Source organism: Neltuma alba, unplaced genomic scaffold, assembly GCF_004799145.2.
Source record: "Neltuma alba isolate B1F8T4 unplaced genomic scaffold, ASM479914v2 tig00002293_pilon, whole genome shotgun sequence".
Lineage (NCBI taxonomy): Eukaryota > Viridiplantae > Streptophyta > Magnoliopsida > Fabales > Fabaceae > Neltuma > Neltuma alba.
The window spans coordinates 44,661-71,436 of record NW_021632811.1 but is presented as its reverse complement, the minus strand read 5'-3'; the positions used below and the strand labels follow the sequence as shown (position 1 = coordinate 71,436).

At 36.5% G+C, this 26,776-nt stretch overlaps 3 protein-coding genes across 6 annotated transcripts; all 3 read right to left on the bottom strand.

The window, feature by feature from the left end:
* Positions 1-628: 628 nt before the first annotated feature.
* On the bottom strand, positions 629-1,830 carry LOC114721820 (heavy metal-associated isoprenylated plant protein 23-like). Its single transcript, XM_028907689.1, has 3 exons — positions 1,715-1,830; positions 1,358-1,507; positions 629-1,135 (listed from the first exon to the last, which is right to left on the bottom strand). Exons 2-3 carry the CDS (start codon positions 1,503-1,505, stop codon positions 819-821), a joined length of 465 nt encoding a protein of 154 aa, XP_028763522.1. The 5' UTR covers positions 1,506-1,507; positions 1,715-1,830; the 3' UTR covers positions 629-818.
* Positions 1,831-8,994: 7,164 nt separating this feature from the next.
* LOC114721774 (aspartic proteinase-like protein 1) lies at positions 8,995-14,059 on the bottom strand. Of its 2 annotated transcripts, none has more exons than XM_028907633.1 (10): positions 13,533-14,059; positions 12,520-12,658; positions 11,443-11,684; positions 11,057-11,284; positions 10,818-10,956; positions 10,673-10,743; positions 10,448-10,547; positions 9,796-9,856; positions 9,625-9,696; positions 8,995-9,482 (listed from the first exon to the last, which is right to left on the bottom strand). In XM_028907633.1, exons 1-10 carry the CDS (start codon positions 13,832-13,834, stop codon positions 9,247-9,249), a joined length of 1,590 nt encoding a protein of 529 aa, XP_028763466.1. In that variant the 5' UTR covers positions 13,835-14,059; the 3' UTR covers positions 8,995-9,246. The 2 variants fall into 2 exon arrangements, with proteins under 2 accessions (XP_028763466.1, XP_028763472.1); XM_028907639.1 differs by having other exon boundaries at positions 11,443-11,718; positions 13,533-13,561.
* Positions 14,060-15,175: 1,116 nt separating this feature from the next.
* Positions 15,176-25,668, bottom strand: LOC114721839 (protein CELLULOSE SYNTHASE INTERACTIVE 1). Of its 3 annotated transcripts, none has more exons than XM_028907720.1 (8): positions 25,572-25,668; positions 24,756-24,919; positions 23,870-23,943; positions 20,480-23,534; positions 17,687-20,231; positions 16,277-16,731; positions 15,725-15,841; positions 15,176-15,610 (listed from the first exon to the last, which is right to left on the bottom strand). In XM_028907720.1, exons 2-8 carry the CDS (start codon positions 24,819-24,821, stop codon positions 15,470-15,472), a joined length of 6,453 nt encoding a protein of 2,150 aa, XP_028763553.1. In that variant the 5' UTR covers positions 24,822-24,919; positions 25,572-25,668; the 3' UTR covers positions 15,176-15,469. The 3 variants fall into 3 exon arrangements, with proteins under 3 accessions (XP_028763553.1, XP_028763569.1, XP_028763561.1); XM_028907736.1 differs by having other exon boundaries at positions 24,756-24,916; positions 25,572-25,663; XM_028907728.1 differs by lacking the exon at positions 25,572-25,668 and adding an exon at positions 25,387-25,522.
* Positions 25,669-26,776: the final 1,108 nt, after the last annotated feature.

The following is a 26,776-nucleotide window of genomic DNA, read 5'->3' as shown; positions in this document are numbered from 1 at the left end:
TATAGAATAGGCCTTTACACTTTCTTCGGATGTGGTACCAAAAAAGGCAACAGCAAAACAAAAATAAATAAATGAATAAAGGAATTCCAGCTGGTTCACGTTCTCTTTGAGAAAAGGATATGCTTCCCTTCTATATCACTCGTGATCCTTCATACTTCCTCTCCCTCGTTTCTTAACTTTGGCAAGCCAATCTCAATAATTTTAACCGCTACCCCTGGCAAGCAAGTTGTGAACCCTAATACTCCCTCTAGTACTGTAGTCCGATAATTAATTTTTAAATATTAAAAAAATCATTTAAATTAGTTATTTGTAATAAAAATATATTAATTTTTTTAATATACTCTTTTTTTTTTTAATTGAACCCAGGATATCTATAGTCTGTAACAGTGACTAATCCCTTCATACCGTAAACTTTTTGAAGAGATTTTAATGCTGGTCACTAAACTTTCTAATGTATCCCTTTAATCATTACATTGTTAATAGAAACCTATTTTATTTATACAATCAATAAGAATAATTTATTAAAAAAATTAATAAATTTGGGAAAACTAAGTGGATTGATATATTTGATACCAGAGCAAATACTCCAATTAGTTTTTATATTTAGAATTGGATGGAGGGAGATCTCTTGTGCAAGGTCTAATTTTCATATCATTTCTTAAAACCAGAAACTATTTGCTGCAAAACCACAGGTACAGAAGAAGACCGTTGGAGGGAGAATTAAAAGCCAAACCAAGATTACATTATTTAAAATTAAATCTCCCCAACAAAACCACACCCAAAAAAAAAAAGGAAGAAAAAGCTTGAGGATTGAAAATTTACATAAGAGAGCAAGCATTAGGGTTGTCATCACTGAAGAAGGTGATGTAAGGGTCTTCATATCTTGTTACAAGGGCTCCAACGGAGGAGGAAGAAGAAGAAGAAGAGGCCTCAACGTTTCTGACAAAACCAGGAGGAGCCCTCTTATCATAAGCCGTAGCCGCATAAGGATGAGCCACTAAGTTATAAGGCACATAAGGCCATATCTCTGCTCTCTTCCCTGTCGATTTCGCCTTCTTCAACACCTTGCTTGCTTCTACATACCCTGTCACTGTCACTTTCTGCAACTTCCTGTTTATCTCCACCGATTTCACCCCTATTCATCAACCAATCAATTAATCACGCTCACATTCATTCACATATATATGTTTCACTCTTCTTTTTTAGACACTAATGGCCTGAAGATACAGGCGGGATTGAACCTGCAACCTTTTACTTACACGGAAGCATTCATGTCAGTGGACAACAAGGTGATTGGCATGTTTTACTGACCTTAAACCCAAATAAGTATGAAGAAAGGAGAGTCTCAGTACGTTACCACTTAATGAAGAGAGGGCTTTCTTGACCTTAAGTTCACAGCCGTCACAGTCCATTCTGACCTTGAGTTCCACGGTCTGAAATGGCTTCTTCTTCATCTTCTTGTTGTAGCTGCTGTAATAATCCAGAGTGGTGCTTCCAACTCCCATTTCTGTGAGTTTTACAGAAGAAAAGGGACAGTGTGTGAATATATCAGAAAACAAATGGAGGAAAGGTTATGTCACGGGAACGTTGAGATGTATGGGAGTTCATTTATTATTTATTTATTTATATATTGAAAAGGAGAAAGGAAAAGGAAGTACAGAAGAAGAAGAAGAAACAAGGAACTTGCTGGGAGGAAATGGGATTCCTTCCTTACCTGGGAATAATCAATAAAAGATGATGTAAAGGTATGTTGCTCTCTGTGTGCGAGATGTGAAGACCTTTTTTTTTGAAGTTGGTTTCTCAGATCTTTATCTTTAAGAACATCACATGACACCGGTCTTCTTATAGAGAGGGCTTTTCTTCAGATTCAAACAGTGGAAAGGTCGGGGCCCCCACAGTCACCTGCATGAAAAAGTCCCCTGCAACCCTACTTTTGCCAGTTAATTAGTCTTCAATTAATTCTGATAAAAATAAACCCAATTATGTAAAGGTTTGGCCTCTATAATTGAATATCATCTACGTGTTTATATATAAATCAACCTATTACTACCTCCGGTCTTTAATATAAGATCTCGTTTGACTTCTATTTTGATCATAAATATAAGGTTTCAATCCATTTTGTCTCTCATATTTATCCTTTTTTTTTCAAGATAATCATTCTAATAATAGTAGCTCTAACCAATAAACTTGATTAATAAGAATATTTTAGAAAAAAACAACAAATATTTATTATAAATGACTAACTTAACTTATTTCTTAATCTACTCAATTAGTCAACTAGTTCTCATATTCAGGACCGGAAGTAATAATAAATTATGAGAGTAGAAGAGGTAAAATAGATAATGTGAATATATACAGGTTGTTTTTTATTCTACCATACGTAACAAATATGATATAGTGATATATCTACATGTAATAAAGGAAAAAAAATAGAAAGCTACGGACATCTTTTATGCAAAACCAGATTAACATTTTATCAGTTCTTCAAAATAATTAGGATGTTATAACTAAAAAATGCAACACTCTGGGAAAGAGAGTTTAATAATAGAAAGAATAAGCAAAAGAATAAAGTGATAGACTGATGGAGGTGGAACGTGGTCGAGGAGCTTGGGGTTAAAGTTTAAACAAAGTAAAAGAGAAGGGTAAAAGTGTCAGAGCGGGACCTGGTCGGTTAGCTTCTAGGAGTATGTCTTGCTCTGCCAACTAGCTCCATCCATGATATTTTTAAATGGTTTAGGCGTAAATCTATCCATAAAAAATTTCTCAATAACTACTGCAGGTAATAAAAGTTAGGAAAAATTGCAAAAAGAAACCATAGAATTAGAAAAATTACATACAGAAGATGATTCATAAAAATTGTTCTCAAAACCGATATTATTGTTGCCAAAACCTATACTATTGTTATTATGGCTCCCAATTTATAATTTTTTTAATTTTATGATCTTTTTTTATGATTTTTCCTAAAAATTATTTGAATGTAAAGGTACATATGAAGAGTCAAAATAGAGTAAAAATGTTATGGTTATTAAGCGAACCAATATTGATCAGTTTAGAAAGCATTTCAATTAAGAAAATAATATAACACTATGTAACGTGTGTGGGAACTATTTGTTAAACTATCAATATTAGTTTACTTAATAGTCATGGTGTTTTTGCACCATTTTAAAACCTTTTTATTTGCACCATTTTTTTCACTCTAATTAAATTTCTAAAATCCAATGTATGCAATAAAATGCAACGAAATGAATTCTATTTATATTGCATACATTGGTTTTCATTTTTTTTAAACCAGAAAGATTGGTTTTCATTTTTAGTATGATAATAAAATAATCAAATATTATTATGAACTATATATACACTAATGTTTACCATTCATACATTATAAATAATAATACTTATTTATTTTGGGAAATATATGAATATTTGTTGTAGGGGATAAGAACACAGATTTCTTATCTTAGGAGTAAGTAATCGAGTAAATTGTTTATAAACTCACGTAGGGGCTAACTACTCTTTCACCAAATTTAAGTTTCTTTTGAGTTGTAAATATGCAACTTGCACTTTAAGGTATCGAGGCAATGTAAAACGACAGTTACTTCAATTAAATAGCTATCATCTTTTTTTTTTCATTAGAAGAGAAAAAATATTTTAAAAATAAAAATAATTCATCCAAGTTGATTATAACTGATTGAAACGTTTAAATCAAAACAAGTTGATTTGAACAATTTTATGCTATTCACATCACTTGCTACTGTACTATCCATATACTCCTTCCATCTCAATTGTAAATTTAAAAATTATTTCAATAATGCAACAAGTATAAGTTAATAATTAATTTTTTTATATGGTTATATCATTAGTTCACATTCGGGCATTATCAGGTTCGTTTGATGATGGCTCTCCCAATTGATATGTAATATGTTATTATATCACATTATGTTTTAATTAACTAATTTATTTGATTTTTTTCAATCTATGAAAGCTAGTTAATACTACTCCAGTCTTAATTATAAGAGCTAGTTGACTAATTTGAAGGGATTAAGAAAAAAAGTTAACTTAGTTATTTGTAACAAATAGATATTGTCTTTCCTAAAATATCTTTACTAATCAAGTGTATTGGCTAGAACTATCATTATTAGAAATATTACTTTGGGAAAAAATACATAAATATGATAACTAAAGTAGATTGGAGTCTTATATTTAGAACCAAAATAAAAGTCAAATAAGGTTTATATTAAGGACCAGAGGTAATGTATGACTCTTATATAAAGCATTAGAGAGAGTACTACCTCCGATGCTTAATATAAGACATTATTTACTTTTATTTTGGTTTAAATATAAGACACAATTCACTTTGTCTCTCATATATATATATTTTTTAAGATATCTTTCTAACAACAGTAGTTATAGCCAATACACTTGATTAGCAATGATATTTTAAGAAAGACAACACATATTTATTACAAATAACTAACTTAACTTTTTTCTTTAATCTCCTTAAATCAGTCAACTAGCTCTTATAATTAGGACCAGAAGTAGTATTATTTATAAACCATACTCACTTTAAATTTATGAAAGTGGGAATCCCACAATCACATGTTAAAATATAAACATGTTGCTTGAGCCTTGAGGCAAAACGTCCTCCCAGGGACACTTAGATAGGGACATAGCATGAAACAAAATTATTCTCATAATTGCTTTAAAAATATTAATTGGCCCACCATAAATGAGATACTACCTGTAGTTCTTAATATAAGACCTAAATGACTAATTTAGGGAGATTAAAAAAATTAATTAAGTTAATTATTTATGATAAATAGATATTGTCTTTTATAGAAATCCTTGCTAATTATATGTATTAGCTAAAACTACTATTTGATGAAACTTTTAATATGTGCAACTATGACAAGAATTACTTTAAGAAAAATAGACAAAAATGAGAGACAAAATGAATTAAAATTTTATATTTAAGATCAAGTTGAATGTCAAACTAACTTTCATATAAAAGACTGGAGGTATTAAAAGATAATGCTTTCAGTTGGCCCCAAAAAAAAATTAATACTTTAACAGAGCTATATGTACAGTTGCTATTAAAGAGATAAGCACTATCTTTGTCATGCCAAAAATCAATGATCCCAAGTCTCATCTATATGTTTTTTGTTTGTTTTAACTCTTGGGACTTTAGAAATGACATTTCCCATAACGATCATTATATTTATTCTAGTATAAGCATATTTTTTACAATTTTATTCCAATAATCATATTTGGTTCATCATAATCATGAAAACAAATATCTCTCCCATGATAATAATCTTTTTCAAAGATTAGGAATCTTAATTCATGACTTCTCAATCCTGATTCCAACTTCTCAATTAGACAATTATTATATCCGGTTCTAATTATAAGATCTCGTTTGTACTCTATAAATGAGATTTTATAATTAGAATCGGAAGTAGTAATTTATATGACCTTATTGTTAACAAAATCTATCTATGGCGATTTTCATCATAGTCTACTGTTTTATTTTCTATCATCCTACTCCCTTTTTTCCCCCTCAATTGCAATTCGTATATTAGATTATGGTATACGAGAAATGATAAAAGCTTATGACTCAAAAAGCACCCCACATATTTTCTCATAAAGGAGATGATGAATTCTATATTCCAAGTGTTCAGAGTTGAGGTGATGAGTGGTTGTGTCTTTATCCAGATAAAAAAAAATGACATAGAAATAATCTTAATTACTACTTATGGTTCTAAATATAAAAGCTCATTTATATCATGGAAATAATCTTAATTACTACATGTGGTCCTAAATATAAGACTTATTTATAATCTACAAATGAGATCTTACATTTAAAATCGAGGTAATTAATTATTTTAGCATCAAAACCCATTTCTTTTTACTCAAGAAACTGAGGAGGTATTTGGATAATCCCAAAAGTACTTTTTAGAAACACTTTTTAACAAATTAAGACAAATCCTCTATATATTTAATTTGTATACTGTAAAAGTACTTTTAAACTCATGATTTTTTTTTATCCAAACATCTCTGAATTTCAAAGAGTAGAATCAATGTTCTGTTTCTCTGCGACCATGGTTTTAGTGTTTCTTAATAAAGAAGCTGTTAGAGACGACAAATGGATTTTCTTTTATTAATACTTACCGTTCTTGATCATATCCATTATACTTTATCACCCAAAGTAGTTACCGTCAATCCACCAACCTCCATTTCAGAGATATTTCACAAGTAAAAATAAAAAAATGAAGCCATTAAAATAGTTCAAGTGAACCCGCATAAACCATTATTTTTCTTATGCATTACAGTCGCTTTTGAAAAGACAGGGCCAAAAGGTTTTTTTTTTTTTTTTTAAAAAAAAGAGCATAACGAATAGACAGAACAAAAGAAGTGGGTGAGAAGCATGCATCACAATATAATGAATATATATATATATATAGAGAGAGAGAAGAGAGAGAGGAAATAGGAAAGCTATTCCATTAACGATGTGAAGTTGGATTACAGAGACAGTGATGTAACCAAGTGGCACGAAAGCCCTAAGTCATTTGTACCAATATAATAAACAAAATATATGTGTGTGTGTGTGTGTGTGTGTGTGTGGAGGGACCAATAATCTTAGGTAGATTTATTGTTGGGCCAGTCAGTAAGTATATGCTAATTGGCTTGCTAGATTTGCTCATAATCCTAATGGTCATTTTTCACCTTTTTTTTTTTTTTAACTTACCATCTCCTTGGATGTAAGGGTTTAGTAGAGTCTGATTAATAAAGGATATAATATTGTTTTAAGCTTGGATTTTTCTTTGGGTTTCTTTGGTACGTAATACATGGTTCAACGTCCAATCTAACTTAAGAGGGTTAATAGAAGATCCGACCCGAAAGTAAAAGTTGTCATTGACATGTTAAAACAGAGACTCATCTTTAAAAAAAAAAATCACAAATTTAAACTCAATACCTTATATTTGAGTAGTTTTAATTTTTTTTCCCTACTAGAACCAACACATATTGAGAAATAGATTTTATTAAAAAGGGTATCAAAAGATTAGATATATGTGTTAAGATAAGGTATTAATTGCTAATTACTCCTCCGGTCCTTAATATAGGACCTAATTTTTGTGTTGGTTTTGGTCCTAAATATAAGACCCCTTTCTCATATTTATCAATTTTCTCTAAATTCCCACTATGGATACTCTCTCACCATAATCAAGTAGAAGAAGGAGAGATGGTATTAAGAAAGATGATTTGGTGTTTTAGGAAAAATGTGTCATTTTTTCTTATAATTAATTAACTTACCTAATTTCCTTAATCTAATTAAATTAGTTAAATGGATTTTATATTAAGGACCGGAGGAGTATTAATTTTTCCTTTGGGGGGGTGGTTGGGAAAGCAGGATATTGTGAGTTGCTGAGTTTGGAAATATCAAGTGGACACAAGGATCCATGTTTGTTTTCCTTGAAGGTCATGGTTAAAAAAGGCATTGAGTAATCATCTTTTTCATGCCTTCTCTTTTTCTTTAAGATATGCATGCCTGATTCTTTTTGTTCATAGCGGGGGCGGGGGGGCGGGCGGCGGGCGGGGGGGAAGAAAACTTTCGTTCGGAAATGAGCGGGGAAAGTGAAAACTAAACCCTAATACGCTCTCTTTCCCCAATCCAATATTTGGCATCTTTGTGCTTTTGTGAATCATGGGATCTTAAAAGCACTTATTCATACAATTTGAGATAAAATTAATCTCACATATTCACTTCATATTCCGTAAATTCTCAGTTTAAAAAACTACTTTGGAAGGATTCTATCATCATTTCAAACAAGCCCTTTGTTCTTTTTTCCCTTTTTAACTACGCATATGTATCCTTCTATTAGAGGCAGTTCTATTTGAGGTACTATCAGGTACTAAATATGGATGCTTCTCCCAGCAAAATCCAAACCTTAATTCACCATGTCAAGACACTAATTCCATCCACTAAACCCAAAATTTTTTGTTAGCCCTTTGTTTGTTTACCTTGTTTTTCTTTTCTTCCCCACACCAAACCCAAATTCGATTTGGAGTGAAAAGTTACTTAAAAAGCTTGCAAAAAGATTCAGCACTCACGCCCCACAACGTGTTCTTGCCTTCGGGTTATGGCATTGATCAACACATTCAAGTCGTGTCTCAAAAAAATGATTTTATTTTGTGAAGTAGCTTTATTAAGGAGTCTTTTGCTCTAAAGTGAAAATGGAAAAAAAAAAAAAAAAAAAACAGAAAAGTCAGCTTCAGCTGTCGCCCATATGAAGAGGATTAGGTGAGACAATATCATGTGACGCAATCTTTTATTTCACTATAAGCCCTCATGCCATTGGCCTTTCCTACGACCAGTTCTACTCAATTAAGATTTTATGATGTCCGCTATATTTGATGTTTTCGTCATGAAACGCATCTACGTTGTCAGTTGTTACATCAAGTCGTGCAATTCACTCAGGAGCATTTGAAACACTTGCCTGTCTGAATCAGTATTCGGTTAAAGCTTGCATCTTGTTTCATCACATTGTCTCATCTGAATCCATCTTCTATATGCGCGATATCAATTTCTTGTGAAATTATATCATTTATTAATGGGTTAGGCTATAAGTTTTCATATCCGAAAGTTTTTTAATAGTCATTAGTTTTTTAACAGTTAGGACAATTTTACTACTACTTTTTTTAACACTTGATGAAACAAACTTTCACCATAAGCTCTCTCTAAACAATATTGGAGCTTAAACCTTTATAAATCGCAATCACCCCAGATTTTATGTACGAAATACATGACCGACATTTAAATTTCAAATAAAGTTTGGAAAAAAAATGACAGTTTCGTTTATCATTTACAAAGTACAGAAATCGCCAACAAATTCCCTTTAACTTTAAACCGTCATACGTTACTTTTGGGGCGCATAGGGCGCTGTTATGCAATGTGCACAAGCAACACAATGGAGTTCCTGGATCAATAAGGTCTCAAGAAGACAGAAGAAGGATAAAAACCAAACAATAAAATTATACAGCCTCATCCTCATCAAGGGAGGAAATTTAAAAAATATGATCCTTCGCTAGCTGGGATCAATCTAATGCCTGGTAGGGTAAAAATAGCAGCATCAGATGATAAAAACATCTAAGATACTTACAGAACTAGGGGCCAAAAAGTGGGGACAAAATGGATATACATGTAACACTACCTAGACAATATAAAATGCATGCGGCCGTAACAGGATAACTTTAAAGCCTTGAAGAGGCTACTACAAGTTGAAGAAGAAGAAACAAGCAAATGTGCCAATGTTGTCGTTGGCATGACATCATCAAAGATGAAGCAGTTGATGGTTTGTGGGGAGCTCTTCCAGCAACAGCTGGAGCGACTGCGTGCCCATTGGTTCTCTGCTGCTCATTTGTCGGCAAGGGTTTTGGTGGTGTCTTATTTGGAGACGGGGGCATGTTCTTACCAGCAAGATCCTCACCTGCAAAATGCATGTAGAAGGAAATCAGTGATTCATAGCTTCATTGCCTATTTATGGTGGTTAGGTTTTTTATGCACACAACATGCGAGTATGCTCATATGTGGTAGTGTATAAAATTCACAGAAAAGCATGATAAACTCACAACTTGACTGCGACCAGGACAGCTTCATGTTTTCCCTATCAAATACCAGCCTGTAGCCTGTCATGAAGTTCTCTGCAAAATGATCATTAGTTTAAAGATCAAAGATGGATTTTCAGAGTCAAGGCAAGCAGAGGGAAATAGCAGACTGCTGAAGAAAATATCCAGTCTTACGTCCAATTGTTCCCATATCTCCATCCGTTGGCTGTATGGCTAAACAAAATCCAATAACTCCCTGCACCAAAAGGGCCAGTCTTTGTATTCAGTTACACCAATTATAGGAGACGTATTATTATACTAAGCAAAAAATGAAAAAGAATAAAAAGATATAGGAGAAATGTTCATCATTTCTTACATTTCCCTTCTTATTAATCACTATTGCCGAAAACATTGAAATTTACCTAGTTGGTTGCACTTATGCAGCACCAATGTATTTAGAAAGAAATTTGTGCTTTGTAGAAAAGACAGCTAAAATTGCTCAAGCTCAGTTCTGCTAGAAATTACGTACTCCTGCTCTAGGAAGCATAGGCATTGACATAGACACACACATCAACATATCGCCAAATCTATCATGTATGCGAATAATTTTAGAAGTCAAGTCTAAATGGAGGAGTGACAATAACTGCAAAGTGAAGGAAAAAGACTAGCCAGATTAAATACTATGTGGCCATATGATTATAAGAGCCTAAGTTAGTGAGGGCCTAAAAACACAAACTGATGGGTGAGAACAAATTAAACTGGCCAGAACCAGAATATCAGTTATTTTTCTGGCAAAAACTCTATGCCAGAAAAAGGATCAAGTGATGGAAATTTAGTTCCTACCAACCTGATCGTCATAAAATACAAATACGGGATTATGGATCACAAAGCTGCTATTCTGTTGGAACGTAAATGTGAGGGAGGGAACCTTGGGCAACTCAGGTGAACTGTACCAAAAAAAAAAAAAAGACACAATCATGAAGGCATTAAAACGGTAGTGTACAAGGATATATCACATGCTAGACAGATAAGAGGGGGGAGAAAGAAAAACAAAACTAGTAATCAAATTTACCTAGAAGCATAGCAATAGTCCCAAGGGGATCCTTCAAAGGTAGATCTCGAAGCATTCACTTGGTGGTCAAACTGCCATAAAGGAAATCATATCAAATGGCTGACAAGAAATTTACCGTCATGGAAAGTTCACAAAATATAGTTACCTCCTCAGTAATTGCATCATACACATGGCCCGGAAGAAATGTAAATGATGTTCCGCTGTCAACCTGTGCTTTGAAGCTTGTCATCTTAAGATATGAATCCTTGACACAACATGCCTCCACTCCAATGACATATGTTGGACTGGGACAAGTAATCAATAACAAATAACAAGATGGTATTTTGTAAATAGTTTGAATGTTGTGAATGATTGTAAATTCAGTTACAGTAAAGAGTTCCATACTATATTCCGTCCAATGGCAAGAACGGAGTAGACTGTTGGATGGCTGATCCCTGGTCTCCAAAGAATATTCTACCAGAATCATCATCGTCAAAGCACATTGAGAAAGAATTATGGATTAATCCTGATTTGGCAAGCAAGCTTGGAACTGAAATTTCCCCTGTTCCCAAACCCATAAGACCATCTGGAGCAACCCCATCTAAATAACCACCACTTTGCTTCATACCACACCTGCATTAATATAGATGTTGAGTAAAAAACGAGTTCCGTATCCCTCTATAATTATAAGAATAATTCATCAAGAAAGCACTCTACTGAGAGACAATAATAATAAGAATAATTCATCAAGAAAGCATTCTAGTGAGAGGCAATAGATCCGTCAGCCACACCCTATAATGACAGAAGCCTGAACTGTTGAGTTGGATTCACCATCACCACTTGACGCAAGATGCAATATGTCCTCTACCAACAATCCGGAACTTGATGTATTCTCTGAGACGTAATTGACAGTGTAAGGACACAGCTGCCTGGAACTTTTACAGTCAGAACCCATCTCACATAACTGATGGCTGCAAGATAGATTCTTGCTAGATGTTGATCGAGATGGACTATACTCATTCAGGTCTTTATCCTGCATAATACATGCCCCATATATGAGGGAGCACCTGCCAATCAATTATTGGAAATAAGTGCTAAACCTGTTACCAAGACTTAGCTTTGACTTCACAATTCCATTGAAAAATATGCAGAGATTAAGGAAACATTCTCCCAGTCCCAGGTTACTATGGATTCAACATGAAGACTGGCTCGATCAAGGCATGCAACTTTGTTGCACAGTAGACTATCAAACCGCTAGAGAGACATTTTTTCAAAGGCTGGAATCTTACACCAGTATCACAAAAGATAAAACATTCAACTAGCTGCGCTTGAGTCTCATGTATGAGCTTCAAATTTATATGATACAGAATTCTTGTGGGACTTCAGTGTTCAGTTTTCCTAACTTACAGAGTTGTGGTAAAAAGTTCTATGCTATCAGAAATAAGAAAGTGAATACTATGCATTGTCTTGTTTGTAGTTCTTTGCAATCAGAGATTTCTCAAATATTTACTTTAGACCAACTGATTGAATCAGGCCATTAAATCGGTAAATAATCACTTGGCAGTTGAAACATTTGGTTTCGATCATATTACTAATATATTGAACATCACTGGGGAAAGATGTGTAGCAGTCATACTGAAATAATGGAGCAATGAAAATTTTCAGGGGATTTTGAGGAAAACAAAGAAAGACATCCACCCACACAAAATAAAAATCCGCATCACAATCTCAAACAAGAGCACCTCAAGAACAATTAAAGGGACCAAAAATTCCCATGCAAAAGGAAAGAAAGAAAACAATGATGATACATTAAGATGATTTCTTCTAGTCAAAGAGTGGAGGATTAAAACATGAAATGATTTGCCTACCAGATTGGCATAGTTACTTGCAGATAGAGGAGCACACTGTATGCAATCACATGGAACCCAAAGTAGATCACTCCCAGCATCCAGAGCTACAAGGAATGAAGTACTTGGCGTCCCTATATCAATCCATGTGTAATGTAACCTAAGAAATGGCACAAGGAAACTTGAGAACCTTGCAAACAAAAGAAAATTATGCTATATGCCAAATCATTTTTCTAAAAAGAATAGGTACATTAAATAAGCAATGAGCAAATAGAAGGTGGCTTTAGACAAAGATGAAACATGTGGAGACAAAAAGAATCAATAAAAATATTACAAGATTTACATTTATTCAGCTTCCTAGATTATTAACTCTCTGTTAGATATCTTTCCTCAGTGCATAGCGATAGTATGACTACAGGAAAAAAAATTGTCTTTAGATAATATCTGAGACATTCATTAAAAAAGAAAAAAAAGAGTTTATTGTACTTTTTCTCTCATAAAAAATCTTGAATGCTTCTGTCTAAATCTTCGTCAATACAAAAGACAGTGCCATACCTAACAGGTTCCGGCTCCTAAAGAAATAAACACTACTATTCAGCAACTTTTGTTGAAAAATTAATATTTTCCACTTGAAGTATTCATGAACACGGAGGTAAACTTTTGGGCGAAATTTTTTATTTTAAAAAAGATAACAGGAACAAAACGATCTACTCAAACCGAAGAATTTCCACTCGGCCACAAAAAAGACCGAATAATTTCCATTTTTTTGGGGACAAGAGAATTATTTCCATGATTAAAAGAGTTAGATATACTTCCCTTGTATTTCTCAGTTTTGATCTGAGAGTCAAATCTTCTGTCGTTTTTCGCAAACAGAAAACATTTTCAGTTTTCTTTCTGAATACACTAACTGAAAGCTTAGTTCATTAGTTCTGTCAACGATTGGACATCAACAAACAATTTCGATTTTTTTTTTTAATTAAGAGGAGAAAGACACGAATACAACACTTTATACCAGAGAAAAACAAGAAGCTCACCAGCCAAAGTCGTTTCCAAGCGACATCGTCTTGCTGCCATGAGAGGGGAAAAGTAACTGATGCGGTGCTCGAAGCTTCATCTTGTGCCTGAGAAAGTCGCCGGTAACAAGCATCTCATAATATTCCATACTCCTCTTCTCCGGCCAGCCACCGGCCACATTACGACCGCCAACACTCGAAACCTGGAGCGCCTTCATTTCTTCAGAGAAACGATGAATCAGCCTGGCAGAAAATGTGATCGGCATTGCATTCCCATGGAGAAAGGACGCCATTACCCAGACCAACAGCCACTGAGGGGCCATGGGGAGGGATCAGGAAGAGCCTCGCAGGCCTCGATCTGAGACAACTCCGATGCCTCGATCGGCCTTCCAAGTCTTCCTGAGATACACTACTGAATCGAAGTCACGAGGTAGAGCTTAGAGAGAGCAATGGAATATTGGTCGGAAGATTTACGGGGGAAGAAGGAGGAACAGGGTAGGGAAGAGACACATTATAAGTAAAGCTTTCGGTGTTGGTTTGGTAATGGTATCATTATCATTATCAGGGGGGAGTACTAGTAGACGCTAGGACAGAATGGGGTTCACTGTGAACAGATTGTGATTTAAAAAGAAAATCTAAAAATGGAATTAATTAATTATTTAGTAAATGAAAAGTAAAGCGAAAGTAATTTCGGGGAGGAAATTTTATTATTATTATTGTTGTTGTTATTGTTAGCATTTATGAATTTGAAAGGTTAATGATTGTGATTGGGACTATGCCGCGAGGAGAAGCCACGCGCGTGGCCCCCACCCTTATCTTTACGTGTCAGACAAAACAACGGGTTTCCATTGGTGGTGGGGTTAATTAATTGACGTGTGGGGCCCGATTTATTCATTTATAAGCTAACATAAATATATCATTTTTTACTTTTTTTTAGGAATAAATATTGTTTTTTATTCAGAAAAACTACAATGAAGTTCTGAAGAATAAAAATAATTACAAAAAAATTTAAAAAACTTTCATTTTTACTCTAAAACTTGTCAAACTATTTAAGTTGTATTGAGACTTTTTAATAATTATTTTTTAAGACCTTATTATAATTTTTTTTTCTTTTTACATTTTAATACCCCCTCTTGTTCCTAGTATAAGGAGTCAACAAGCTTATTCACACATACTAAAAAAATGATAGTTATATAATTAAATGTGCTAAAAAGTATAAAATTTTTCAAATCTACCCTTATAACAAATTTCAAAGAATTAGTGAAAAGTTATTTACATAAATAATAATAATTTGTAATAAGGACTAGAGAGAGTATAATGAGATATATAATACAGTATTAAATCAAACGATTATTTTCATATTATAATGCATATATTCCACCTTTTCTTCTTGTCATCCCTGGTGGAAGTAATCTACACATAATCAGATACATGATGCTTTAAACAAGGCTTAAAGAGATACTAACAAACTACTTTTGTCTTATATGAATTTTCTTTCCAAAAATAATGATAAAACAAATTGGCTCTATGATTGATGGCAACAAAACAAAAAAAAGTCGGCTCTATGATTTTCCCGCTATAAACACCACCATGTGACAAACTCCGCCACCGTACAGTAGCCTCGTGATAGAGGAAGAAAAAGGGAAAAAGTCTACTCCAAAACAAAAACAAGTAACAAGCCGATTATCTTTCCTTTATTTTGACGACACACCAGAATTATACAACTTGAAATAGGGTTGATCTTTGCGTCCCCAGTGTATATGCTAGGAATTTTAAGGATCAAATTACAAAAGAATACCAGCACAAGAATCTGCTAAGACGTGGAACTATAGACCAAAAATAAAACAGTTGCTGCTATATACATCAACATGATAAATAACAGATCAAAAATTTCGCACCAAGCAATTTTCCATAATGGGATATTTCTGAAGCTTGAAAATGAACTCAATAATGGGCTATCACTTGTTAGACCACTGGAATTCTATCTCTAAATTCCTTGGAGGACCACTTTTACTTTGCGGCAGGAGGGTGTATTCTCCGGCAACAGATCCAAGCATTACCACACGATCAATTTGGATTGTCACCTTCCCAAATGAACTCTGTCATCGGATTACAACAAAATGTCAAATAACAGTGGAGAAGGAAGAAACAAGAAAACCTAAGAAGACTAATACACCTTTTTTATCCTGTAATCTGTGATTTTCCCAACTTACCTTTCCTACTTTGCTCTTGTTTTTGCAAGAAATGTGAAGCTTCTGGCCTTTTGGAGGGCTCTCAAAGGACCATGAAAAGCTCTCATCCCACTCCGGATTGGGGCCAGTTGAGACCACCTGATCAAATTGAGTACAGGAGTTCCATTATAAGCAGGAAAATAATAGTTTTAATGCACCAAGAATAATAGTTCCACAAACAAATTCAACACGCAACATTCGCAGAATAAATTTTTGCACAACAAACTGATCATCTACAAGGGTCTGAATCTAGCCCAGTGAAACCCATATGGCCAGGTCCTAGCACACAGAGACACAACAAGGTCACCATTTAACCTCTTCTCTCATGGATAAACCCCTCCCTCAAAAAAAAAAAAAATCCCTCCTTCTTTCTCTCTTTTTGCTTTTTTTTTCTTTTTCTTCTTCTTCTTCTTTTTGGGCGGGGGGGCGGAGAGGATGACGGTGGGTGGGGGCGGAGATGGAACACAAAAAAGGAAAATGGGGAAAAATCACAAGATTGCAGTTTACTTAGCATGAAGTCATAAAACATTTTACCGTGGTTTGCCTTGGAGGAGTGTTGCCAAGTGTAAGCTTACAGTAAACACTTGGGTTTCCCACTGACTGCTTCATGTTGTTACCACGCTTTATGATAACAACTAATGTGCCAGGCAAACACTGCAATAAGAATTCAGCCTTCTCTTGAAACCGAGGAGGACCAGACTGGATTAAGTACTGTAGTAAAGGAATAGCATCTGCAGCTGCTATTGACTGAGATCTTGAGACTTCTGCTGGGCATGCTGACCAAGCTTGTCTGAGGAGAAAAAGTGCATCCAAGGCAGCTTCTTGAGTGGCCTCTGAGCCCGTCTTTAATGATGTAACCAGATGGGGAATGCTAAGGGTTGCCGGTTCAGTAGCTCTCAGACGGGGGAAGTTGCTAAAAAGAGCATTCAAGGCTCTCAAATACTCATCATTCACGCTTCCAGTAGCCCATAAATCCTTTTCAATAGCAGCTGCATCACCATAAAAAACATCAACAACCAATTTAGCATGCACATGCGGGTGCACCTGCACGCGCACACACGAGGGTGTGCCTGTATGCATGACAAAGCAGTTTAAGGTCTTGAACTGATTACACTATTACTGAGCATCGGGGTCAGACTAAAAACAATACTTTATATATATTTGGCTTTTAAGTGCCCAAGATATAAAAATAGACACAATCAAATTAAAAAAGAGGGGTTTATATGAAAATAAGAAAGAGGAGAGAGAAATTTCAGATTTCAAATAAATAAAAAAGGGGCATGGTGCCCAAAATGAAGCTAACGTGTGACCTTATGAATAGTAACCGACTTAAATGGCCTCCCACAAAATTTAGCATATATTAGATTAGAATACAATTGGATAGATATGTAACATAACAATAATTAATATAATCACAGCGATGTAATCCATCTATGCAACAAAAATACATACTGCAAGAGAGGAATCAAGCTGTCCCAAGGCAACAATAATTGATTCACACAAACCACGACTTCTGTAATATGTGTTTATTTCATAAATTTCAAAAAAAAAAAAAATGGAGGGGGGACCTGTTCAATCACCAGTGAGGCAGTCAGTAACAATGAAAGATTTGCTCTGCTATTTTTATAATGATTCATCAGCTTCTCCAACGGTTATGTTCTTTGATAGACTATATCCCATTTTATTGAAAATTTAGTTGAAAATCAAGTTATCTCCCTGCGTTATAAGAGTAATACAAGAACTAATTATGATGATATCTGCTCAATTAACTAAGGCAAGAATAAAGACCATGCCAAAAGATGCCAAATTAAAAGTAAACAGTAAGTCCTTTTTTAATGCCAGAAAAATGATAATATGCAATTCCTCAGATGTTAAGAATAAAAATGACCTGTGAAGATCAGTTAGCCAAGCAGTGTCCTGCACAACAAGCAAAGAAAAACTCACCAGTTATTGCTCTGACCGTTTCACTTGAAGCATACTCTTGAACAGTATGATTGGAGAAGAGAAGTTTAATGAACATTGCAGCCTGAACAGAAGTTTCAGGATCACTTGAACCTATCAGATCCAGTACAACCTGTACACCACCAGCCTCAGCAACTGCTCTTTTATTTGATCGACTATGCACTACAAGGTTCTGAAGAGCGCATAAAGCTACAACTTTCATTTCTTCTGTTGGTTGATCTTCAAGCACATTCACCAAAGCACGGCATGCTGAAACTGCATCACTTGTTCGAGCAAGACTCTCATTCTGAAATAGATCACCAAGAGCCAGAGTTGCCAGTAACCTTGCCTGCTGTCCTTGGGTTTGTGGATCCAGGAGGTACTGTGATAACGGTACGATGGCTGATCTGGTAGCTTTTGTTTCTCTAATCTTGACGTTGTTTAACAATACTTCCACTAGTCTAGCAGCAGTTTCCTCGCACTGATGAGATCTTAGAAGCTCTAAGAGAGCCTCTATGGCACCACTTTCAGCCATTGCTTCTGCACTAGTTCCATCATCGCTTTCTAACACTAGAAGAGCATTTAATGCGCCAATAACAGTGCTCTCTGAGCCAGCACGGAGCAACCTTACCAACACGGCAATAGGCACTTCCAGGTAGAATTCAGAACTGAATTGCAGAATGCTTGACAAAACAGAAGCAGCAGACTCCCATAAAGCATGGGGAAGTGAAGGATCAGCATGCAGTATCACTTTCGAAAGTTCAACAACACCGCCTTCTTTTGCAATTTCATTTGGCCATATCAGTGCAATACTAACAAGGGCCTTCACAGCCCTCTGCTGCAATATGTGGATACCAGAACCAAGAACTCGAATAAGAGGACCAATTACCTGCTGTGTAGCTGGATCCTTCTGAAGCTGTTCTTCCAAAAGCAGATGTGAGAGAAGCTCAGCAGCCAACTGTTGCACTGCTGGTATTGGAGAATCGAGCAGGGGGATAAGTGGTTCAATAGCTTGGTGGGATGTCAGTGTATAGTCAGCACGACATTGTGGATGTTCCAAGATATTCACCAAAACCTGCAATGCACTGTGCTGTCCATCAGGCCCAAATTCTTGTCTCGTCAGCAACAAAAATAGGGGCTCGACCACTTTAGAAGCCGACTGCCCTTTAGCTATGCTAGCATTGTTGGTCAGTATACGCAGCAATTCAGCAAATGCTGCACACAGATAATCAGGTGCTTCATGAAGAATGTCAAGTACGCTTTCAATAACTCCACCTTTGACCATTTCCATTTTACAAGCAGGTCTGTCTTTCCCTAGCTTAACCAGAGCTCTAGAAATGGCCTCATGGAGCAAATAATTCCTCCCATAGAGAAGACCAACAAGAGGAATAATTGCACCGTGAGCAGCAACCAGTTCAGCCAATTGCTCGTCATCAACGAGCCTATCCAGTGCACGGACAACTGAATGCTGGGCAGGGCTAAACTCGCTTACGAGGAGAGAAACCAGAGGTTCAACACAGCGTGCAGCAGCCACTGAGGACCTGATCCGAGTATTTCCAAACAGAACACAACATAGTTCAGCAGCATCCCCTTTGAGGTCCAACGAACAATTTGATGAAAGGATCCTGCAAAGCACATCCACTGCATTCATTTCAACATCAGCAACAGCTAGCGCTCTCGATGGATTTTCACTTAGAAGCCTAACCAATGTAGCAATTGCAGCATGCTGCTCCTTCTCTAAACCAGTGTTAAGAATCTCCACCAAGGGTTGAACAGCTTGTCGAGCAGTCTCTGCATTCCTAATCTGATCAGCAGAGAACAAATTCTCCAAGGCTCTGGAAGCACTGTACCTTGCACCTCTTCCTCCTAAACGTAACACAGCTACAAGTTGGGTAACAGCACCAAATGCTGCCTCGTGTCTGCGTATCTCAGCACTGTCAAACAGAATTCCCAAAAGATCAGTAGCAGCTTCTTCAGTGGCATCCTGGGGACCCAGTGAAAGATACTTTGTAAGCGCCTCCAAGGCCCCAGATTCCACCATCACAATCTTATTAGACGGGCAATCTCTGGCGAGCTGGGTTAGAAGTCCAAGAGCTAAAAAAGGTGCTCCTGGGCGATCTGGAATTGGTTTGAGCAGATCAACAAGGGCGGGTATTGCCTTCCGCGAAGTGGCACTGGCCCTAATGTCATCAACTCTGAACAACCTCTCAAGAGCAACTTGATCAGGATGACGAACCAGGGAGAACTCCTCTGACAAGTCCAGAAGGTCTTGTATATCAGTGTCGGCACAGCCAAGTAAGGAGATTAACCCACTTGCAGCCCCTGAGTTTGCAACAGAGAGTAGTGTCCCTCGACTTCCATTACAGACTAGGCTAGCTATTGATTGTGCTGCAAAATATCTGTTAGCTAATTCCTCCGACTTCAATAAACTGGCAACAGCTGGAACAGATTTCATGGTAGCATGTGCTCTGATGATATCTCTATCTTGAAATAATACAGCCAACAACAATGCACAAATCCACATGCTACTATCTTCTTTATAATCAATCTGCAAGGACACCAAAAAGAACAAAGGTTAATATATAAATGTGAACCAATAGTCCCACATCATTTTTTATCCATCTAACAATAACATTTGCACATGCTCAAGAGATGCGAAACTACTTGAAACAATGTTTAAGAACAAAGAATCCTTTTAAATCAAATATGCAAATGTCGACACCAACCAGAACCCAATGCATATCATGTTCCTTTCTGATTGACTAAAAAATAAGTGGACGTAGGGTGCTTCAATACCTGGGTATATTGTGAGTAACAGTCCGAGATTTTCTCAGTGAGAATATCAATTGCTCCAGCCTCCATTAATGCAATTTTACATTTTTCATCATGACAAGCAAGAATAGATAATAACCATACAGCTAAGTTGGCATCAGATACAATGGCAGTGGCCGTGTTGGTTTTACCACCATTGCCATCTTCTTTTCTATGTATCATAATGCCAATGGATTCCTTGTTTTCTTCACCCTGGTTTGACAAGGGCAGAACTGAAGAAAGCATATTAACTAGAGATTGAACAAGACCAACGCACAAGTCTGATTGGTTGAGTTCCTCCACCAGTCTGTGCTGATTTACTTTAGCAGCACAAATAAGAAGGGCAGATCCTCCAATTTTGACCTTCACATTTTTTGATCCAATCACCCTTTTAGCCAATGAACACAAGCATCCAGAGGCAGCCACAACATCGTTTCCAAGAACAACAGGTTGATCCCTGCATAACAGGGATAATATCTCAATAGCTTTATCCTGAAACACTGGTGTTGAATCAGCAATAGACAGCACTATTGGGTTTATGCTTTCAGGGAATTCAGCCAATACAGCCCATGCTGGTTTAACATGTGCACTCTTCTGTTCCAACCTGGACAGAACAGCAAGTGCTTCTATAGCCTCAGATGTGGAAACTGATCCATTAATAGCAGAATCCAGGAAGGAAACCAAAGCAAGAACTGTCCCAGCATGATTCACACATTCAGTTATGGAACAATCAACTTGACGAGAGTGTATGAGCCGAGCAATTGCTGCTGCAGCATGGGTTTTTCCAGAAATTGTGCCTTCACGTAATATCCTGGTAGCCGGGAGGATAACATCTTCAGCAACAGCTTTCTCTAAAATCTCATTATCCAAAATAAGATTAGCCACTGCCCATGTCGCCAACTCTGCAACATCCAAATCAGAGGAATTTGCTAATGTGACTAAGGAGAGTAATGTATCTTTAGCAATAGCAGCTACATCCCTGTTCTCTTTGATGGAAAGATATATTGCTGCAAGGCACCTTGATGACTCTATTAGGATACTTTCAGATTCAGCATTAAGCAACTTCATGGCTGATAAAAGAGATTTTACAGCAATGCTGCTTTCACGCACATCTTTCCTCATTTCAAAGATGCCTGCTAGAGCTGATGCAGACTTAGCCTGAGTTTCTTCTTTGGTGGAGCTCAATAATTTTATCATTGTATCAATTGCATCACTTGCAGCACTACCTTCTCGTTGAATGTCATTAAGAGGGGCAACTGACAGCATACTTCTCAAAGCATCCAAAACATACACCTTAGATTCAGGTAGATCACTTGTCAATAATGCTGTAAGTTGACTGATTGTTGTAGTATCAGATTTGTGAATTAAGTGATTCAGGGTTTTCGCTGCTATTTCCTTCCCATTAGGGCTACCATTTTTCAATAGCCACAACAACGCAGGAACAGCATTAGCACTCTCCACACAAGCACGTATATCTTCACTGTGGTTGCACAGGTTTGTAAGGATTTTTGCCGAGTCTTCTTTCGCTTTTGTGGATCCTGTCTCCAAAATTTGAACTAATGGAGGTATACCACCAGCAGCAGTTATGGCCCATTTACTTTCATCATTTTCATTAGATAGAAGGCATAGCAGAGCAACTGCACACTCTTGCTGCTGTTCAGATGAAAGCCCTAGAAGAGATATCAACAGCTGAACTCCTTCACGGCCCTGAAGGGCATGCCAAAGACTGCCTTCATTGTTGCACAACGTAAGGAGGGCTCTTATGAGGTCATCTTGCGCTTCATTAACAGCCATAGTTATTAATCCGACTAGCAAATGTTTTGCATCTGAATTTGCAAGCTTAACTGAAAGTACGGGATTTCCATACAAACTAGCCAGGGCTTCAATTGTTCGCTCCTTCACAAGAAAAGGTGATTGAGGTTTGAATTGCTTAAGTAATGTTTGCTCAACTACCAAAGGATCTGATGTTCTTGTAGCTTCGGCCGTGCTATCATATATCATAAGAGCTGAAGCTAAAGCCCCCAATGTATCAGCAATTTGAGTAGCCGAGGTGCATGATTCAAGGCTTTGACCAAGGCTGGAGATGACATAAGACAAACCACCAGAGATGTTAGCTAGAGCGCACATAGCATTTTCCTGCAGTGCTTGAGCATGCTCACCCTGCATGAACTCTTTTGAAGGAGCTATGGTAGCATTGATCAAAGCAGGAATTCCATTTGAATTAGCTATCTCACGCCTTGCTTCTTTGCACTGAGAAGACAAAGATTTCAGAGCACCAGCTGCTTCAGCTCTGATAGCGGCATCATTACCAGGGCCTAATAATTTCAGGAGTTGCTTTGTCGCCTCTGAAGTCAACACCTTTGAACAAACAGATGCATCCTCCATCATCATACTGGCAAGTAAGAAGCACACATTTGCTAAAGTGCTAGGATGCCCCGTAGTCAATAACTTCATTAGTATGTCCACTCCTCCAGCTTGTATTGTTGCATTCCAGAATCCCTCAGTATTACCGGACAGATTTTTCAAGGCTCCAGTCAATAAACCATCAACTACATTTCCAGTCTTCAGCCCCTTCTGAAGCTGCTCCCACAGCACAGGTACTACTCCTTCAGTTGAAAAAATTTTTGATCCGACATGGTCTTTTGAGCCGCCTTGAGAGACGGCATAAATAGTCTTTGCAGCAGCAACTTGACCTTCAGCTGAACTGGATTTAAGTAGCCCAAGCAATGGGGGAATGCATCCTCCAAGCAAAACTTTCACTCTCAGCTCATTTTCTTTACAGAGGGAGCCCAAAACAGTTGCTGCCTGAATCTTCACACTCACTGAACCAGATCGGAGAAGAGAAACAAGCACGGGTACTGCCTGAGAATGAGATCCAACAGCACTGAAAGCATTTTCACGCATGTCAATAAGCTCCAATAACTGCCTCAAGGAGTACTCCTTCTCTTGTGCAGAGGATGAGTTCTGTCGCAGCTGCTCTATACATTGGGCAACACTTGCTAATGTCCCATCTGGATCCTCCATGCTGCTGCTCCGATCTCTGCAGACAGTGAAGGATGTAAGAAAACTTAAGCTGGATAGCTGAAGTATGAGATTCTATACTCAAATTTTAAATTTCCAATGCCATTAAATTTAGAGAATTAATTCAGGGGAAAGAAATTCTTAACTCAGATAACAAATGTACCAAATTCTCAAAGAAGCCCCTCCTTTAGACATCACATGACACAAGATTTTTTATGAAAATACATCTCCTTCGTATTCTTATATTTTGAACCAGAAAAGAAAATATTTGTCAACAATTACTCTATTGCCCGGAAAAAAAAAAAGACCTGAATCTATTGCAAAGTTTCCAGGGAATATTATGATTTAACTGACCTCAATCCCATCTTCAAAACGGAATGCGGAGTTGGGGGCTCTGAATCTGGAATGTTCCCCTCACCGTTTCTTTCCTGCAATCAACATATCAACGGTGAGGACTGAAGAATGATAAATGGCATGCCCAGTGGTTGCTTTATACCTACCTGCCTTTAAAAAGCAAGAAGCTCGGGAAAGCTAAGTTATATTGAAAAGGAAAAAGGAAAAATGAAAAATTGAATTTCAATCATAATACATCACAACTTGATTATATTCCTCCTCAAGAAAATGTAAAATCCAAATTACTAAAAGAAAGAGTCTGCTTTAATTTCAGTCCACCCAATGGTACCAATATAATATACTGGGTCATCAAAGAAGTGGACTCTGGACAACTATCACACAATTTAACTAACCAATGAAGATAAAAAATCATAACTCAGTAGCTTTGGCTGCTTCAGACTTTTAATATCATGATGAGCATATCTATTACAGCAGCACGGAGCACGGACCACAGAGCATAGAGCATGAAAGATGCACTGAGCAGTTGCTATAACATCTGCCAACTGAGTTTGAATACTCCTTAACTTGACCATGTCTTGACCCTCAAATGTGAACATAGTCAAACGTGTTCTTAACAGATAGCAGAAAATTGCACTGTGGTGCCAAATGAAACATTCTAGAACCTAACAGTGCAAGAAGAGAGCATATAAAGCTCGGCTAAGCAACTTGAATTTTACATCACTTTTCATGATTTAAGAAATGCCAAGTGAAAATGATTTCCGGAATACTGCATGCTAATACAGATCTCGATCACTCTACCTAATTGAGTTTCATGATTGCACAGGGTTATTTTTCATGCTGGAATACTAACACATGCATGAAAAATTAAGATCGATTTGTAAAGTACCATATCATTAGCAGCAAGGCTGCCGCCATTGTTGGAACCAAACCTCCAAGGAAGAGTAGCCGCCATATTCAGTTCAGTTCAACACACCCCAAGTAAATCGATCCAGCACGCTGCTCCTCTCCAGATCTAGACTGGAGAGACAGACAGAACATCAAAGCCTCCCGCTGAATAATAACAAGCATGAGTTAGAAGCAACTTCAACGAAGCGGGACTAAAGATCAAAGCCAGCTAGGAATCGCAGATAAGTGAACAAAAATTTCCAATGCAACAGCCCAATCCTGTGGAAATACTTCCAGGATTAAAAAGGACATGGAGCTAACGGAAACACTTCGAATCATCCAAATGCCGACGATCGACCAAGCCAAGGAGAAGAAAACCGAAAGGAAGAGATAAATTACTGCACCATTACACAAGCATCCCATCCCGAAATGGTTCATCTTTTCATCATGCATAAGCAATACAAATCAGCCTCTAAATTGAGACTCTCACTTGTGACGACATTGAAGAATATAAGCATGCATCTCGGTAAGCAAATACAATGTAATTCACCTAAATCATCCCAAAAACGAATCCTAAAACGAATTGCAGTAAAAATCAACGAGTTTTTAAGAAAAGATAATAGATCAATTACCGAAGAATCAAAGTCAGAAACACATTCTGTCTAGTCAATGGAAGATGGAAACACTATCGAATTCATGCCAGGAATGCACGAATCAATAAGACTCATGCATAAAACTCACAGAATCAGTCAATTTCAATCAATGCAAGCAGCTCAAAGATACACACAGGAGGAGTGAGCACTGAGCAATAACAAACCTTTAGAGGCAGAAAAATGAGAAAGCGCTGTGATGCATCTGACGGTTTCGTGCAAGAGAAGGGAGCACGAAAAAGCAGAAGAATAAAGAAAGAGAAAGTAGCAGCAGATTTGGAGGTTCGGTAGGAGAAATAGTGAGCTTCAATTTAACTTGCTATTATTTGTAACGTTAATTTTTTTTTATTTTATTTGACTGTTACGTTCTCATTTTCATGAACACAGAGTCTCCTCAGTGAGATGAAGGAAATGGGCGCTTTCACAGTTGTCGCCGTCACTCCACAGTTCACACTTCACAAAACACCGACAGCGAGGATAAGTGGAAGCTCCAAGCTCAACAGCTAATACGGAGAATCAATAATGCAACTTTTGGAATTTTTCTTTTTTTTTTAATATCATATTCCAAATCAAACGCGTCAATTTATATAATTCTAGTTGCCCCAAAAAAATTCATAATTTTAATTTTAAATCTTAAAAAACAACGATGTCAATATGTAAGAAAATTCAATTAAAATGCTAGTTTTTATAATTTGAAATAAAAAATTAATTATTTCTCATTAAACCTCTTTTTTTTTTTTAAGTTATATGAAGTGAAACTACATACTTACTGGCACATTACTAATATGCTATTAGCGGGGTGAAAGTTTTTATGACTCAGCACAAAGTTATAGTAAAGGGGTGTTTGGAAACACTCAGAATCACTTTTCTGTAAATCGAGATAAACTCCTTCACATATTTACTTCGTATTCTGTAAAAGCACTTCTGAAACTATGATTTTGTTTTTACCCAAACACCCCTCAAGTGGTAGGAGTCGTTTCAGTTTAACTAAAAATTATGGGTTAGATCCATTGAGAATACAGTAGCGTAGCATAGGCGGTAGAATCGCCGTCCATTTGGGATCCTGGCATTACTCAATCCGTAATAGTCTTATTTGTAATTCCTTGAAAGTTGGTCAGGATACCAAGTTCATATGCAAAAAATAAAAAAAGATCATTTATTACATTTGGATTTAAAATAATACTCACTGAAAAAAATTGAATTTCTTATCATTGAAAACATTCCATTAAAAAGATTTAAAGCTTATCTTATCCACACAAAAAAAAAAGATTTAAAACCTTGTAATTTTCAATGCAGTGGGTGTGAATTTGAATACAAAATTAATTTAAAAGTATACTTACGGTAGTTTTAAATTTAAATAGTACCAGGGAAG

Coding starts and splice junctions, on each gene's coding strand:
- LOC114721839 (XM_028907720.1), bottom strand. CDS start 24,821: ATGGCGGCTACTCTTCCTTGGAGGTTTGGTTCCAACAATGGCGGCAGC. Junction 20,232..20,479: donor GTTACTCACAATATACCCAG/GTATTGAAGCAC, acceptor GTGTCCTTGCAG/ATTGATTATAAAGAAGATAG. Junction 15,842..16,276: donor CTCCTCCAAGGCAAACCACG/GTAAAATGTTTT, acceptor CAATTTGATCAG/GTGGTCTCAACTGGCCCCAA.
- LOC114721774 (XM_028907633.1), bottom strand. CDS start 13,834: ATGGCCCCTCAGTGGCTGTTGGTCTGGGTAATGGCGTCCTTTCTCCAT. Junction 10,744..10,817: donor ATGATGCAATTACTGAGGAG/GTAACTATATTT, acceptor CCTTTATGGCAG/TTTGACCACCAAGTGAATGC. Junction 9,697..9,795: donor AGATATGGGAACAATTGGAC/GTAAGACTGGAT, acceptor ATCATTTTGCAG/AGAACTTCATGACAGGCTAC.
- LOC114721820 (XM_028907689.1), bottom strand. CDS start 1,505: ATGGGAGTTGGAAGCACCACTCTGGATTATTACAGCAGCTACAACAAG. Junction 1,136..1,357: donor AGCCCTCTCTTCATTAAGTG/GTAACGTACTGA, acceptor GTTGATGAATAG/GGGTGAAATCGGTGGAGATA.